The sequence below is a fragment of the Schistocerca americana genome, chromosome 4, assembly GCF_021461395.2.
Source record: "Schistocerca americana isolate TAMUIC-IGC-003095 chromosome 4, iqSchAmer2.1, whole genome shotgun sequence".
NCBI lineage: Eukaryota > Metazoa > Arthropoda > Insecta > Orthoptera > Acrididae > Schistocerca > Schistocerca americana.
The window spans coordinates 596,906,280-596,924,525 of NC_060122.1; the positions used below are offsets into that span (position 1 = coordinate 596,906,280).

Sequence of the window (18,246 nt, forward strand, 5' to 3'; positions counted from 1 at the left end):
ACTTAAAGAATGCTCATTTTGAATCTTCCCTTAGAGCATGAGATAGTTTAGTGAAATGAAAGGATAACTGAAGTATAAGCAAATGTGTCGCTTGTGTTAGAAGATCACTTGGGTCTCACTGAAATTAAGCAGATATCTGTAGCTAATGTCATATTAATGTAGTACCAGTAAAAGAAATGGGGTGTGACTATATATACAAGAACTGGTTTTAATTCAGAAGCTCTTCTGGTTAATGAATATTATACTGAATAGTTCCTTGAATCCCGTGCCAAAAATGTGGATTTGGAAACACAAATGATAACATTGCAGACAGTTTACAGTTTATCAGCATAAATTTTGGAACACGTATTGTGTTCGAGTATAATGACTTTTCTGGAGACTAGAAATCTACTCTGTAGGAATCAGCATGGGTTTCGAAAAAAACAGTCATGTGAGACCCAGCTAGCGGTATTCGTCCACAAGACTCAGAGGGCCATAGATACGTGTTCACAGGTAGATGCCGTGTTTCTTGACTTCCGCAAGGCGTTCGATACAGTTGCCCACAGTCGTTTAATGAACAAAGTAAGAGCATATGGACTATCAGACCAATTGTGTGATTGGATTGAGGAGTTCCTAGATAACAGGACGCAGCATGTCATTCTCAATGGAGAGAAGTCTTCCGAAGTAAGAGCGATTTCAGGTGTGCCGCAGGGGAGTGTCATAGGACCATTGCTATTCACAATATACATAAATGACCCTGTGGATGACATCGGAAGTTCACTGAGGCTTTTTGCGGATGATGCTGTGGTGTATAGAGAGGTTGTAACAATGGAAAATTGTACTGAAATGCAGGAGGATCTGCAGCGAATTGACCCATGGTGCAGGGAATGGCCATTGAATCTCAATGTAGACAAGTGTAATGTGCTGCGAATACACAGAAAGATAGATCCTTTATCATTTAGCTACAAAATAGCAGGTCAGCAACTGGAAGCAGTTAATACCATAAATTATCTGGGAGTACGCATTAGGAGTGATTTAAAATGGAATGATCATATAATGTTGATCGTCGGTAAAGCAGATGCCAGACTGAGATTCATTGGAAGAATCCTAAGGAAATGCAATCCGAAAACAAAGGAAGTAGGTTACAGTACGCTTGTTCGCCCATTGCTTGAATACTGCTCAGCAGTGTGGGATCCGTACCAGGTAGGGTAGATAGAAGATATAGAGAAGATCCAACGGAGAGCAGCGCGCTTCGTTACAGGATCATTTAGTAATCGCGAAAGCGTTACGGAGATGATAGATAAACTCCAGTGGAAGACTCTGCAGGAGAGACGCTCAGTAGCTCGGTACGGGCTTTTGTCAAAGTTTCGAGAACATACCTTCACCGAAGAGTCAAGCAGTATATTGCTCCCTCCTACGTATGTCTTGCGAAGAGACCATGAAGATAAAATCAGAGAGATTAGAGCCCACACAGAGGCATACCGACAATCCTTCTTTCCACGAACAATACGAGAATGGAATAGAAGGGAGATCCGATAGAGGTACTCAAGGTACCCTCCGCCACACACCGTCAGGTGGCTTGTGGAGTATGGATGTAGATGTAGATGTAGATGAAAATATTTTAATTTGCAATAACAAACAATGGAAAATCCAGGCCATATGCAATGAAATGTTTAAGACAGCATTACTACCGCAATGCATTTTAATTGAAGATTCATTATCATTACTTTAACACTGATTTTACATCAAATGACATTGACTGAGGACACCTAGTGTAAAACTGGTGGAAGTAAAGCTGTGAGGATGGGCCGGGAGTCGTGCTTGGGTAGCTCAGATGGTAGAGGACCTGCCCGCGAAAGGCAAAGGTCCCGAGTTCGAGTCTCGGTCTGGCACACAGTTTTAATCTGCCAGGAAGTTTCATATCAATACACACTCCACTGCAGAGTATAGATCTGATTCTGGACACCTAGTGTGTTTGATGAAAGCCTTCAGTTTATTTCTCTATTATCTCAGCGATTTACATGTTACGATAGAAAATTGTTTATCTGATTATGGTGGTTAGATGTTAACAACAACAAAATGTGGACTGATTAAGTATTTATCATAAGACAAAGACGCCAATAAAAGAATCAAACACTGCCCATGTCAATGTCAACAGAGAACTAATGAGAAGAAGGGAAGAGATCTAAACATCAAACTCTCAAAATAAAGAATTTAAAATTGTGTTCTCTGTATGCTTCCAACACTTTGCATATTGTTTTCCACTAAAAGAGATGAAGATAAAATTAAATAGATGTGTGGACAATAGATGGATGTAGTTTTCATAGCAGAAAGCACAGAGTCACTTTCATTGACTAAACCACCAGAAACGGAGGAGTGTAGGGTGGTGAGTCCCACAGGGTTTGATACTGGGTCTTCTCTTGTTGTTAATATATGTAAATGATATTAAATAAATATTATACAAAATTATATTAATTTTGTAAGTCACATAATCACAGGCTTTGGTAAGTTCACAAAATATTCCAATAGGTTAATTTTTCTTGTACAGATTTTACAGCACTTAATGAATTAAGCCTTGTATTGCTTTCTTTGTAGAGAATCCTTCACTGAAACCAAATTGAGAGAATTGAGAGGCAGTTAACAACCTCTGCTTGGTTAAATGAGTCAGTATTCTATCACCAGCCATTTTCTCAAGCACTCTTTGAAAGGAATAGGTATATAATTACAGATGGTTTGCTTGTCTCCAGTTTTATAAGTAGAGGTTACTACTGCATATTTAAGTCCGTCAGAAAATGTGACTTATAACATAATTACTTTTTACTGACCTGTTTAAGGGAAATACTCTCAACTCAGCATAAGATTTTAATAATCTTCTGGAAATATCATCATACCCAACACAATTACTATTTTTTATTGAAATAATGAATTTTGTAATATCCTTATGTGTTGCATTTTTAAAATAAATGTCTGTTGGTGGGGCATACAGAGTCTTCACAAGTAAATTTAATGCATTTGTATTTGGGTGTTTATTGGTACGTGAAACATTTTATGCCACAAAGTAGTTGTTCAGCAAAGGTAAAGAGCAAGAATATTTCGTATGGTAGATACCTGTGATTTTATAGAGGCCCCTTCAAACATATACAAAATTGTATTCCCTCTTCCCAATACATTTACCCTAAATTAAATTTTTTGCTAATAATAAAAATGAGCTTTGCTGGAACTGTGACTTATACAATCTCAAAACAAGAGAAAAAAATCAAATTTCATGTAGACTTGGCCTTTTTGTCTATAGTTGAAAGTGTTGTTCTTCATTTTGATGCAACATAAAGCAAGAAACTCGAAATCTATTTAAATCGATAAAATTCAAGATGACATATGATTAGACATTATTTTAAAAATTATCTGGTTGTCACAATTTAAGCACTGTAGATTCCTGTTGTATGACAAGTAACAATGCTACCTGCAAACAGACCTCTGCAACTACAAAATTAATGTCAATAGATTACTGGTTGCTAAGACCAGAAGATGCTAAGCAATTGATGAACACACAGAAAATAAATAAAACAATGGAAAATCCAGGATGGGATAATGACAATACTATGAAAAAGAAAGATTGCTACTCACCATTATAGAGAAGCTGCTAAGCAGATAGACACAACAAAAAGACTGCCATACATGTTGAGCTTTCAGTCAAAATGTCTTTTTCCAACATATACACCACACACAGATTCATGCAAGCACAACTCACAAACACATGACCACTGTCTCTGGCCACTGAGGCCAGGCTGTGAGCAACTGTGCCTGAAGGGAGAAAACAGAAACCTGTGTAGCATTGCAGTGGGAGCATGGAGGGGATAGATGGGTGAAGGACAGAGGCTAATGAAGGTTGAGGCCACTGGGGTTACAGGAACACAGGATACATCACAGGGAGAGATCCCACCAGTGCAATTCAGAAAAGATGGTGCGGTTAAGAAGGAACCAGATGGTGCAGGCTGTGAAGCAGTCACTGAAGTGAAGAATGTTGTGTTGGGCATCATGCTCAGGAGCTGAGTGGTCCAGCTGTCTCTTGGCCACAGTTTGTTGGTTGCCATTCATGCGGACAGACATCTTGTTGGTTTTCATATCCACATAGAACACAGCATAGTGGTTGCAGCTTAATGTGTACAGCATATGACTGCTTTCACAGGTAGTCTTGCCATTAATGGGATAGGTGGTGGTGGTGGGAAGATGTACGGTCCTGCAAATATGTCTGTTGCAGGGATATAAGCCATGAGGCAAGGGGAAGGAATCAGGAGTGGAATAGGGATGGACGAGAATGTTGCATAGGTTTGTTTGGTGGGCAGTGGAATACCACTGTGGGAGGGGTGGGAAGAATAGTGGGTAGGAGATTCCTTATGTCAGGGCATGATGAGAGATAGTTGAAATCACGACTGAAAATGTGATTCAGTTGCTGCTGTCCTGGGTGGTACTGAGTCACAAACCAACACCAGCTTTTCTGAATTTTGCAATATATCCTACGTTCCAATAAACCCCCCCTGGCCTCAACCTTCATTAGGCCCTGTCCTTCACCCACCTATCAACTTCTCTGCCCCCACTCGAACAGTACAAGCTTTCTATTCCACAAATGCACCCACTAGTATTTCTTTTTCTCCTCTACTTCTCTTCTTTTCCACTCCCCTCCCCTCCCCTTCCCCTTCCCACGCAACTGCACCTAGCTGCCCTACCCTGTTACCACCACACTTCTGCATGCTCCCACAAGCAGCACTTTACCTTCCCCCAACCTTAACCTGCTATTCTATATTCCTCCCCCTCCCTGCTCCAGCCTCCTCTTTACTTCCATCAGCCAGATTGCTTCTTCCATCAGGTGCAGTTGCTCACAGCCCAGCCTCAATGGCCAGAGACAATGGTCTCATGTGTGCGTGTGTGTGTGTGTGTGTGTGTGTGTGTGTGTGTGTGTGTGTGTGTGTGTGTGTGTGAGGTGTGCCTTCATGAATGTATGTGTGTTTTCTACTTTAGGAAACACCCTTTTGGCCAAAAGGTCAACCTGTATGGCAGTCTTTTTGTTACATCTGTTCTGTGATCTGTTCTGTGACTCAACATTTCCTCTATATGGTGAGTAGCAATCTTTCCTTTTCATAATAGAAAATAAATAAAGTCATTCCTCTGGAATTCCTCTTCCTTACCACTCTCTTCTCTCACCACTCCCCATACACCTACTTCCTCCACACTTCTTGAGATCTTTAAACTCAGCTGCCCAGAACATCATACTGGAGCTGTTTTCTGTGCTCTATGGAAATAATCTCCATTCTTGCACACACTTAGCTTTTATACATTTCCTGCAGTTACTGTGCTTATGACCAATGTGCTTCATGTTACCAGTACCTGATGATCAAAGATGCAATAAATTTAAATCTTGACCAATGTACAAGAATAACAGCAATAAAGTTTGTAAGATTCCACTGCAAGAGTCAATTTGAATAAAATAATTTTGGGTATTAGACCACATCTTTTTGAAACACTAAAACAACTAAAAATACCACAATTTTGATCATTATGCAGTAGTCCTCTTCAGGTTGATTAACTGCTATGTTCTAATTATGGCTTCCTGTCTTACATTAGTTCTCAAGTAGCTACCAATGTCACATTCTATGATACAGTTGGATAATTTGAAATAAATATTGCCGTGGGTAGATGGCTGTACGGTTGGCTATTGCCTGTGCTGCTTGGGCAGGTAGCACGACAAATGTCATCCATGTACCTCAGCCAACAATGTAGGTGCAGCAGCATGGAACTTAGCACTGTCTGAATGAATGCTTCCATGAATACATCACCTATTATGGGTGAAAGGGGGAAGCCCATTATCACTCTGAGTGTCTGCTCGTGGAATTTGCACAGCCAAGTAAAGTATGTCGGTGAGAAACACAGTTGTGCCAAGTTGCAGATGTTTGCTGGTACTTGTTCTTGCAGCACATGGATATACAGAGATTTTACGTTACAAGTGACCATTAGATCAATAGCTAGTACTAGTATAGACAGCGGAACAGAAGAACCTCTTCCTGTTGCTCTCTTAACTTATGCAAGAAGCAACAGCAAGCATGTAGGCATGGTGCTGCACCACAGAAGAATTAAAACAATGTTCTAGAACAGCCATAAGATCCTAGATGTGTTGAGGCCCAAGAGGAATTCTGTAGCTGCTCTCGAAGCTGCAGGCACCTACGAACATTGATGTGAATGCTAGATTGTCTACATTGATGAAATCAGGAGACTTATTATCATTTACATGTTCGAGTATGAACACTGTCTATGGCTGGGGCAACATAACAATTCAACTATAGCTGAATACTATCAGGACTGTGGCCAATCTACCAGTTTTCAAGAGCCTTGTGTGCTCACTCGGCAGCCAAGGATGCAGTAGTGAAAAATAAGATAGGCTATCAAAACCACTAAATACACCAACAGCATGAACAGGAAGGACAGAAATAAGTAATCCGTCCTGGCTGCCAGCAATCCCAGTCCAACAGGCCATGTGTGTTCATCAGCCAACAGCTCCACATGATCCAGGTTCAACAGTATGAACAAGCAGCCAAAAGAGAACTGTCACGCAGCATTAATGTCTTAGAAACAAGCTGCTGATTTGCTATTGTCCACCAATCACCTGCCAGTGTGGCACAGGCAGTAATCACCCCTCCTAGTAAATCTTTACATCAAACTGTCCATTGGCATCCCAGAATGTGATGTTGACCGCCAGCTGACAATCAAAACAAGACAGTTTATAGGGGGAGATCATTCACCAGAATCCAGCAGTTAGTCACCCTGAAGAGAATGGCTGAAGCATCAGTATTATAGATGTTTTTGCGTTTCATAATGATGTGACCGAACACTCATAATCAAAGTAACACTATTATCTGTAGTGATAACTATTACGTAGCATGAAAAAAATACTCAAGATGCAGGAGTATCAGATGATGCAACTCTCTTTGTATACCAAAATTAAACTTACCCAAATGTAGAGATCTTAGGCAAGAAAATATGTGGAAGTGTTTATTAAAAAACTGAGTCTCACTACATAATCAGTCACCAAACATACTTCAATTAAAGTCAGCTACAATAATATAAGAATTCAATTTTTATGAGTAAATGTATTGAATATTTTCATTGTGCAACATTAGAAAGTGATCTCATAAAAGTAAATCACATGTAACAAAAATAATTGGAGTGTTTAACATGAAAAAGAAAAAAATAGAAATTAATCCTCGCCCAAAATTTCTTAAATTTGAAAGTATAGACAAAAAAAGGTGACCAAGTAATTAATGCAGTTAATCACATTACAAGCAAGAGACTCATTTCATAGGAAAAAGAAACCACTTTGATCATTATAAAACATGAGGTATACAGGGAACTGGAGACAAAATACCCTTTTCAACTAGTGATAAATGGGAGATTCTAAAAATATCTCAAAGCCAACTGTGAATCTTTAAGTGACTCCTCCATAATTTCTAACAAAATGGGTGATTTATCATTATGAAGTAAAACTCCATGACAGAGAGAACTACATAAAGTATAATTAAGTATTCGTCTGGAGCAAATTTCAGAAATGGTGGAATTCCATGCATTATCCAGCTGGTAGCTGCTGTCATGGTTCATTAGATTTTCCAAGATGCATATTAAAGGGATTATTTTATAATGGAGTCCCAAGAAGATGTTACTGTGGCCAAAATTAATGTCTCATCATACTCTATTGAATGTCCATTGGAGATACGGTATTCCGTAATTGCAGACTTGCTGAAGGTGAGTGCAATTTTTATGTTCTGTGCAACATTTTTCCACTAAGCATGTTGTTCATCCTATACAGGCCATATCATACTGGCAAGGTATTTTGTAAACTCCCACCTTCCGCAATAACAAGTTATCCTTCACTGATCCCAACAGGTCCAAAATCTTAGGTGGTGGGCGGAAAATCCTTTCACCTGAAAATTACTAAGCATTATTGCTATTTTGAAGCGAATATTTCCAACAAAGGGAATAAAAGCTTGGGACTCTTTTGGTGCATCTCCTGTTTATCCATTTCCCAGTTCTTGGTGTCAGCTGAGAATGCCCTGTTAATTTGCAGGATTGAGTATCCAACAATCTGCATCTGATAGTGTATGGGCCCTGTGTACAAGGGTTTTAAGCACACTCATGGTTTGGAATGGGTGATGGCAAATTGAAAAGTGCAAATACAAATCAGTGTGAGTGGGCTTAGGATAAACAGAATGTCCCAGAGAGCCATCACTCTTCCGTCTAATCAAAACATACAGGAATGGGAGACAACCATCTTCCGCTTATTCCACAGTAAATCAAATGCTCTCCTGAAGGAGTTAAGATGATGCAAAAACTCCATTAACTTACCTTCTACGATAAGGAGAGAATTTCTTATACAAGGCAAAAGTTGGATACCATTTCAGAAGAACTATTCCACTTACACATGAAGATTGCAGCGCTTCTCTCTCTTGTACCATGGGATTGGTTGTTGGACAGACTTCAGCCAAGTTTGATTGGATATATACTGAAGAGCAAAAGAAACTGGTACACATATTGTGTATGGCCTCCGCGAGCACGCATAAGTGCTGCAACACATTGTGGCTTGCACTCCACTATTGTCTGAAGTAGTGATGGAGGGAATTGATGCCATGAATCCTGCACAGCTGTTCATAAATCCTTAAGAGTACGAGGGGATGGAGATCTCTTCTGAACAGCACATTGCAAAGCATCCCAGTTATGCTCCTTAATGTTCATGTCTGGGGCTTTGGTGGCCAGTGGAAGTTTTTAAAATCAGAAGTGTGTTCCTGGAGCCACTCTGTAGCAATTCTGGACATGTGGGTGTTGCACTGTCCTGCTGGAATTGCCCAAGTCCGTCAGAATGCACAATGGACATGAATGGACACAGGTGATCAGACAGGATGCTTATGTATGTGTCACATGTCAGAGTCATCTCCAGACATGTCAGTGGTCCCATATCATTCCATCTGCACATTCCCCACACCATTACAGAGCCTCCACCAGCTTGAACAGTTCCCTGTGACATGTAGGGTCCATGGATTCATGAGGTTATCTCCATTCACACACATGTGCACCCACTCGATACAATTTGAAACGAGATTTTTCCAAGCAGCCAACATGTTTCCAGTCATCAACAGTCCACTGTTGGTGTTGACAGGCCCAGGAGAGATGTAAAGCTTTGCGTTGTGCTGTCATCAAGGGTACATGAGAGGGCCTTCAGCTCCAGAAGCCCATATCAATGATGTTTCATTCTGCAGAAATTTGCAGAAGGGTTGTACTTCTGTCATGCTGAATGATTCTCTTCAGTCATCATTGGTCCCATTCTTGCGGGATATTTTTCTGGCTGCAGCAATGTTGGAGATTTGATGTTTTACTGGATTCCTGATATTCACAGTACACTCATGAAATAGTCCTACAGGAAAATCTACACTTCATTGCTACCTCAGAGATGGTGTCCCCCATCACTTGTGTGCCAACTATAACACCACGTTCAAACTCACTCAAATCTTGCTAACCTGTCATTGTAGCAGCAGTAACTGATCTAACAATGGCACCAGACACTTGTCTTATATAGGCATGGCCAACTGCAGCACCATATTCTACCTGTTTACCTATCTCTGTATTTGAAAATGCATGCCTACGTCAGTTTCTTTGGTGCTTCAGTGTATAAGGATGAAAGTTCTTGGCAGTTGTCAAAATTTGATTGTTTGGTGGCACAACAGCCATCACCAGAGGAAATAACTGCATGACATTCCATTGTTAACTTCACAGAGAAGCATTTAGATGATTTGAAGCTGTCTCTATTGGGTAAAGGACTAAATTTTGCACCTAAACCAAATGTGCTACCTCTGATAAGTTTTGTAAGAGGTGTTGAAGCTGTAAATGCCTTCCTATGGGAACAATGCCTTCTTGTGGATTCTGGTGTAGAAATAAGAATGGAAACTTGCCATGCTCTTTTGAAATCTCATTCTCAACACAGTAACATAACCTATGAAGAAAGGGCTGCACAATGTAATCTCAGAGAGGACCCAAACATATCGGTGCTGAAGGCTGATAAAGGTAAATAAAGTTTTGTTACCTCATAGTTTGTATTTGGAGAAGATGAATGACCTACTCAGTGATACTATTTACAGGAAGATTGCCAATGACCTTACAGCATGTGTGCCACAGAAGAGATGTACACTCCCGAATTCTTCCTCATTACATCCAGAGATCATTGAATGGATAAGACCACATGGCAGCGTACCACCAGACTCTATGGTCTTCCTAAAGTGCACAAAGATGGCCTTCCTTTATGGCTCATAGCAAGTAACATTGACACCCCCACATACGATTTAGCCAAACATCTTGCTTTCTTGCTGAGACCATTGGTTGCAAATGTCCTCATCATACATGGAAATCAGCCAGTTTTATCAACAGACTGGTGGCTCTCAACCTCAGCAGTTCAGATCTTCTAGTGAGTTTTGATGTAGTATCTCTTTTTGAAAAGGTACCTCATGCTGATTCTTTGCCATTAATTGGTAAACAGTTTGTTGGGCATCACTTCTTTGTTTTGACACACTCTTTCCTCAACCTATTTTATATTAAACCCAGAATATTTTGAACAGACTGATGGCATTGCCATGGGCAGTCACTTGTCTCCCCTGGTGGCAAACTGTTTTATGGAGGGTTTTGAGGAAACATCACTTGAACCAATGGTTCTTAAACTGTTTTTTGTAGGAACTTGATTGATACTTTCACAGTGTGGCCTCACGGAGAAGAAAAGTTAATGGAGTTTTTACACCAACTTAACCCCATTTACGAGAACATTTGATTTTCTATGGAATCAGAGGAAGATGGTTGTCTCCCATTCCTGGATGTTTTGGCTAGACAGAAGAGTGATGGCTCTCTGGGACTTTTTGTTTATTGTAAGCCCCCTCCCATTGATTTGTACTTGCACTCTTCAAGTTGCCATTATCCATCTCAAATCATGAATGTGCTTAAAGCCCTTGTGCACAGGGGCCATAAAGTTTTAGATGGAGATTGTTTGCCTAAAGAGCTTGCACATTTGAGGACAATGTTCAGAGACAATGGATACTTGACTTGGCAGATGAACAGGACATTCTCAGCTAAAATAAAGAACAGGGGAGTGGATAATAAGGAGAATGTGCCAGCAAAGTCCCACACTTTTCTTCCATTTGTTGGAAATATTTCCAACAAAATAGCAAGAATCCTTAGTAATCTTCAGATGAAAGTAATTTTCCGCCCACCATCTACAATTTTGGACATGCTGGGATCAGTGAAAGATAACTTGTTATTGCGGAAGGTGGGAATGTACAAAATACGTCACCAGTTTTGTACGGCTTATATAGGACAAAACAACACACACAGTAGAAGAACTTTGTGCAGAACATAAATGTTGCCCTCGCCTTCTGGAACTGAGAAAGTTTGCAAATGCGGAACATTGTATCTCCAACAGACATTCAATGAAGTATGACAAAACATTATTTTCAGCCACAGCAACATCTTTTTGGGACTCCATTATAAAATAACCCATTGAAATACGCATCACATAAAATCTAATGAACTGTGACAGAAGCTACCAGCTGGACAATGTGTGGAATCCAGTCAACTCTGAGATTTGCTCTAGACAAAGATGCCAGAATACTGCAATGACTGCAGTGAGAGGCAACACCAAAGACTGCTGATCTTTGCAGTTCCATAAGTGAAGAAGCTGCTGCCAGGTGGTGTGGTCCTTCTGTTTCTCTGGTGCATGCATGGCAATACTCTCACTCTACATAAGGCAGAGTAGAGAAAGTATTTGTCAGTTGTTGATCGTTCACCTGAAGATGACTGGCAGGTGTCCAGTTGGAATATCGAGAAGTAAAGTTTACAATGACCAGCTGCAATTTCGAAATCTCTTTGAACATTTAATTTGCCAGAAAATTTTAAATTTTATCTAGAATTAAGTTATGTGCACATCTAGTAATGAATTAGAAAATAGGACTGTAGTTGAAATACTTTGAACAAGATAATGGATAAGAAAATAGGACTGTGTCTGAAGTACTTTGAACAACATAATGAACACATTATCACAGTCAAGACAGGCACAAAGTCAACACCCATATCAGTAGTACAAGTATAAATGCCTAACTGCTCCACATATTATGAATAAATTGGCAGAATGTATGATGAAATAAAAGAGATTATTCAGTCTGTCAAGGGGAACAAAAATTTAATTGTAATGTGGAGGGTAGAGGGTGGCGTGGCATTGGTGTTCAACAGTAGGAAAAGGAAAAGAGAAGGAAAAGTAGCAATAGAACATGATGACTGAGGGAGAGGAAGAAAGGAAAAGCTTACTGGTAGAATTTCACACAGAACACAATTTAATCTTTGCAATCATTTGGTTTAAGAACTATGAAAATATTTATATACATGGAAGAGAACTGGAGCATCATTTGGTTTCAAAAATATTATATAATAGTAAGAAAGAGAAACTGAAACCAGAATTAAAGTACTTCCAGTGGCTGATATGGGTTCTTACAGTGATCTATTGGTTACGAACTGCAGACTACAACTGAAAAAGGTGAAGGAATACAATAGTAGACGAGTGATGGCTCTGAGTTATGAAACAGTCAAAAAGGCAAGGCCTCGTAAAAATCCTTGGATAACATACAAAATACTAAATTTATTTGATGAAAGCAGAAAAGACCAAAATGCCACATGTGAAGCAGACAAAAGGGAATGCAGACATCCAAAAATGAAACTGGCAGGAAGTGCAGAAAGCAAAGCAAGAATAGTCACGAGCAGAAATGCAAAGCTGTAGAAGGATCTATGACTATAGCAAAGGCAGAAGCCAAGAATAGGAAAATTAAAGAAACCTTTGGAGAAAATTGAATCACATGTACAAGTATCAAGAGTTAAGGTGATAAGGATGTATTGAAGGAAAAAAACTTGAAGACGGTATTATGGAAAGAGAAGATGAAGTGTTGAAGAATTTTACAAGGCACTGAAAGACCTGAGTTGATGCAAAATATCTGGAGTTGACGACATTCCCAAAGAATTATCGAGATCCTCAGGAGAGGCAACAGCAACAGAATTATTCCAACTGGCAAGATATTTGAGACAAGCAAAATCCCCCAGATTTCAAGGAAAATATAATAATCCCAATTCCAAGAATTAAAAAAAAATTAATTTAGTCAGGAGGTGCTCCAGCAACAATCATACAACTCAGGTCTTGAATATTCAGGCTTTTACTTGTTTGGCTCCACAGAAAAATTCCTGTGTATACAACTCTTCACATCTGGTCAATAATGGAAAGCATTTGTGTGTAGAACAATTCATGTTGAAGCTAATACCAGACATGACATTCACTGCAAAAGTGCTAAAAAGTGTAACCTTATTTATATTTTCATATCCATTTGACAGTATGTTTAAAAAATGTGTTTCTTATTAATCTGTCCTTTGACAAGCATCATTAATGATCAAAATGTTTTAATTTATGGACTTTGTTAGCAATCAACTTCCATCATAGATGAGCCAAATGAATGGGAAACTGGCATTTCTTTTGACTTCAGTGTATGCCTCATAGCCAAGACTGATAACTACTTCTGATTTTCTGTGACATCTTAAACGTATTTGCTGTACTTTTATTGATTTCTTTTCCCTTATTCCAGGTGAGCTATGAGAAAAGGCTTGAAAAATGTTATATTTTTCATTGTATCCATCAGCGACAATTCAGTGTTTTATATTTGTTTTTCTTTATTTTAATTATCACAGTTAACTTAGTTTTTTCAACAATGATTACATACAAAATTTAACAAATAGCAATGTAATACAGAACTTTCAGCATGTAATTATGGTGATCTCTTGATGCTGCAGGTTACCAGTGCCTTGGCTGCTGTTTGGAATCATATATGGAAGGCCAGTAGAGGTGAACAGTGTTGGGATGGTGTGCTCAATCACCATTCTTTTCATGATGCTGGTGTTTGTCATAATCTCTATTGCTTGCTTCCGGTGGAAAATGAACAAAGGACTTGGTTTCACAATGTTTCTGCTCTATTTTGTCTTTGTGGCTGTCTCATTAATGTTTGAATATAAATTCTTATCTTGTCCTGTCTAGTGATTTGAAAATGAGCCGAAAGAGAAGAGCACAATATTTTTTTACAGTCCGGAGAGATGCTTGTTGGGTTGTGAGCTTGGGCAGGCCCCAGTGCTCCTGTTTGTTGCATAATGAAATCTAGAATAATGTTATATAGAATTAAATATACAGACTGTAGATATTCAGTTAAAGAGAAGTTTTATAACAGCTGAAAGACAGTTTGCTTTTCAAATAATTAATATGTCCATGACCGAAGTTATTGAGTGTATAAGTGAAACTTACTGAGAAAACATTTCTTACACAGACTGCAAAAATGCCAATATTACTTGGCTTGCAGCTATGAGAGTGGAATAAAAGTTTGTTGTAGCTATATATTTGTACCATAGATAAATTTGTATGAAACTTCACATAAACTCTGGATAAAATGTTAACAGCATAGCTGTTAGTCATTTAGAGGCCATAAATGAAAAACACATGGTTACCATTCTCACACACTAGTCCATTTTCAAACAGCTAAGTAAATTAGATGATAGGTAATTTTTCGTATGCTGTTAATAATATAATAAGGCTCATGTGTCATATTGTTGAAGCTCAGTAATCACTGCAGATGAAATATAACTGCTATATATTTACAATAATTAAGGTGTCCAGGGACAAATATATTTTGTGTATGAATCTCATACACCACTAATATATCAGGTGGAACTCTGTTTCATAAGAACTAAAAATAGGATAATCTCACAGTGCATTTATTATGTTCCTTAAACTTGAAGGTGAGTGAAAGCTGTGTTTATTTTTGTTTAAGATCTATAGTTTGTCATGAAAGTTGTAGAGATTTAATGTACATAGTGATTGATGGTCCTCATTTGGGCTGCCTGAATAGTTATTGTTGAAAATTTTTATATAAATAAAAACTTGGTTTATAGTACCAGAGATGAAACAGAATGTACTACAAAGTGTATTATAACAAATATTTTTCATAGTTATGGTGTGCATATCAGTTCATTTGATGTGTTATCTCTATACAGCACAGGTCATTCAGATGATCTGTAACTTCTTTAAGCTGCATTAATATTCAAATTTCCAGTGTTAAGACACATTATTTCATGCCTGCCAAGAGATATCTCATCTACATGGCAGTGTGGGATGTAGACTGCCAGGATTTGAAATCAAGTATAACTTCCTTAAAAACTTAATTTATAAGATTGCTTTCAGTATGTCTTCAGCTATTAAATTTGCATCTTTTTATTAAATTTCATTTGAACCAACTTGCTGTTAAATATGCTATCTAAAGAATGCCATGACATTAGCTCATCAACTAACAGTACACATTATTATTTGATGTGTTGACTCTTATACAATGCTCACAAAGAATAGCTGTGATACAGGATAAATTTTGAAAAGAAAGCTTTTTTTTAATAAATCATAAAAGTTATTCCTTCATGTTACAGAGTTAATGACTGTCACAATATCACTTACTACTTTTCTCTCTAACCTCTGTTACACATACCATCAGCTTTTGTGACATAATTACTGAAAACAATTTCCCAGATGAAATGACCAAAAGTTTTTATATATTAGTTACTGCAATTGTCAGTCCAGCCACATCCTTGTGTTGTACGAATCAGTAAAATCCCATCTTAGCACACATATTTCTACTGAAGATGCACATATTTCTGCAGGTTTACAAGGTCCAATTTACGTAATTCTATTTTATAGATTAACACCAGATTTTGTAGCCTCAGTAACTTACTTACTCCAAACATTATAAGTAACCAACAGTGCACTATCTACAGATCACTACTTTTACACATTTTTGATAGATAAAATTATGCAAATATAATTTCACATTACAAAATTAATGTTCTAAAGAAGATCAGTGGATGCTATGGAAAAATTGCACAACTACAAAATGATCATGAGTGAATGAATATTAAGAATCTGTTAGAATATATGTAGTTAACAACTAAATTTTGTAGAATGCATTTGAGTGAATGAGTGTTAATATTTTCTTGATTAATATAGTCCTCAAAATCAGATATATCTATTGCAATCCTGCTACGTGCTTCTATAGAATTTATTTTTGTCTCTGCTCCAGCTACACCAGACATAAATACACTGTAATATGTACCAAAAAAACTACATCCTATGGCATTAATTGTAGGAACAATACATACACAACCCTCAAAAGCAGATGCATGCAGTGTAGCACAATCCCTCTCCTCCGTGCTGTCCTCATTTAGTTTCATTCCAAATACTATTCATCTAAAAGTTAAGAAATTTAAAGGCAAAATACAAATATGTAAAGTGATATTATATAAGGAAAGAAGCATTTATTTACTAATCACTGAGACAAAAGCAACCATATCAGTGCTGAGTGACAAACACAGAAAATATAATTTTACATTGTTAGTTCCTTCATGAGGAAGAGAAGCAGTCTGAAAAATTACAATTAAAAAAAATTAATCAAGGAATAAAGGGCAAGTCACTGCAAAGCAGGCATCAGGGCAACTAAAGCAACCAGTAAGGGAATAGAACTATCAACAACTTTAATTGTTGAGGCTCCAAATTCAGACAAACAACAGTGAGCCAGACATAATAAACAGATTGTTGTGAGAGCTAAAACCTGAAACAGAATTACAGGTTATGGAAAGAAACAAGAGATATTCAATAAATATGTTTCTGTTATTCATTCTCACTTTGTTTGTGATTAATATTTTGTCTCCATCCTCACCCTGTGATATCGTTCTGGTCTTAAACTACCATGTTTTTTTCTAATACTCATAATCTGGTTGACTCTGACTCATTTGCAATCAAAATTTTAATTTTTCTATCCAGTAGTACCTAAAATTTCATAGGCAGATACTTTTACCACCACTGGCATGAAATATGGAACATCTTTCCATTTCTCCCTTATCTATAGTGTTTTACTTTGTATTCTACTATCTCTTGTCTACTTCTTGTCCCAGTAGAGGAGCCTCAACAATAAAAAAATTAAAATTAAATAGAAAAGTTCTGAAAGCTTTAGGTTTAATATGTAATTTATCTGCTTGTTTGTCAGTCAACCCTGGTATACGTTCTCCTGTCCCACTGACTGGTAAGTAAATACTTTTTTCTGTCCCAGAAAGTGTGCAGTAAAACAATTTCATTTATTATATGTAACACATGCAGATTTGTAAGTTTGTAGCACTGAAGTTGGCAGTTTGATAGAAACTACATTACTGTAACATGGAAAAGATTCTGCAGAATGTCACTCAAATGCTATATTATTATACATTATGAAATCCTTGGTGAATTAATGAATTCTTTAACACAAAATATTACTACTTCAGGGCAAAGCCAACAAGCGTCATTCATTATGAGCTTTTTAAGAGGTTTGATCTTCTCAGTACTGAAGTGTTAATCATTCTAAGATATTTTTCCTTGTGTGCTCAAAAGGTCTTACTGTGATTTCACACAAATTCCTGATAGCATCATTTATTAGTACACTATTTAAATTTTAATTGCAAATATTATAAATATTCCAGTTTCCATATGCCAGTAGGTGAAAAGTACCTCATAACCTTGTAATTTAACTGTAAATATTCCATTTTCCATAAACCAGTAGGTGAAAAGAGCCTTATGACCTTGTAATTTAACTGCACCAATGATCAGCTATATATTTGATACGTTGTTCTCTAGCAACTGAGAATGTCATTGCTTACAATCATAAAACAGCATCTGTTTTACACAGCAAAATTCACACTCTCACATGCCAGTGCCATGCAAAACAGTGAAACAAATAAAAATTCTGAAATGCGAGAACATACTGAATCCAAAAACTTAACAGTACAGTTGTAATAGCAATTCTGTTGTGGTACAGAACAGATAAAGGAGTTACTCATACCATTGTAATTACCAGATTATGAGGCTATTCTGTCTATCTGTGTGTGTGTGTGTGTGTGTGTGTGTGTGTGTGTGTGTGTGTGTGTGAGAGAGAGAGAGAGAGAGAGAGAGAGAGAGAGAGAGACTTGAACATAAGTATGTCAAAACATAGAAAGAATCCAAGAATCCACAATTGACCAAATTACTACAATTTTTCGATAGATCAATTATTTAGTGTATTAACAAATTGGGAATTTTTTAGTTTGAGTGCTTGCTGGCATGCT

The 18,246-nt window shown here is 37.7% G+C and overlaps 1 protein-coding gene across 1 annotated transcript in view; it reads left to right on the forward strand.

The window, feature by feature from the left end:
- LOC124613640 (sodium/potassium/calcium exchanger Nckx30C) overlaps nucleotides 1–15,237 on the forward strand; it is a 1,525,550-nt gene extending 1,510,313 nt beyond the window's left edge. The window contains exon 11 of the mRNA XM_047142355.1: nucleotides 13,879–15,237. Within this exon, the coding sequence (XP_046998311.1) occupies nucleotides 13,879–14,119 (241 nt within the window). The 3' untranslated portion in view covers nucleotides 14,120–15,237. The remainder of the gene's footprint in view (nucleotides 1–13,878) is intronic.
- Nucleotides 15,238–18,246: the final 3,009 nt, after the last annotated feature.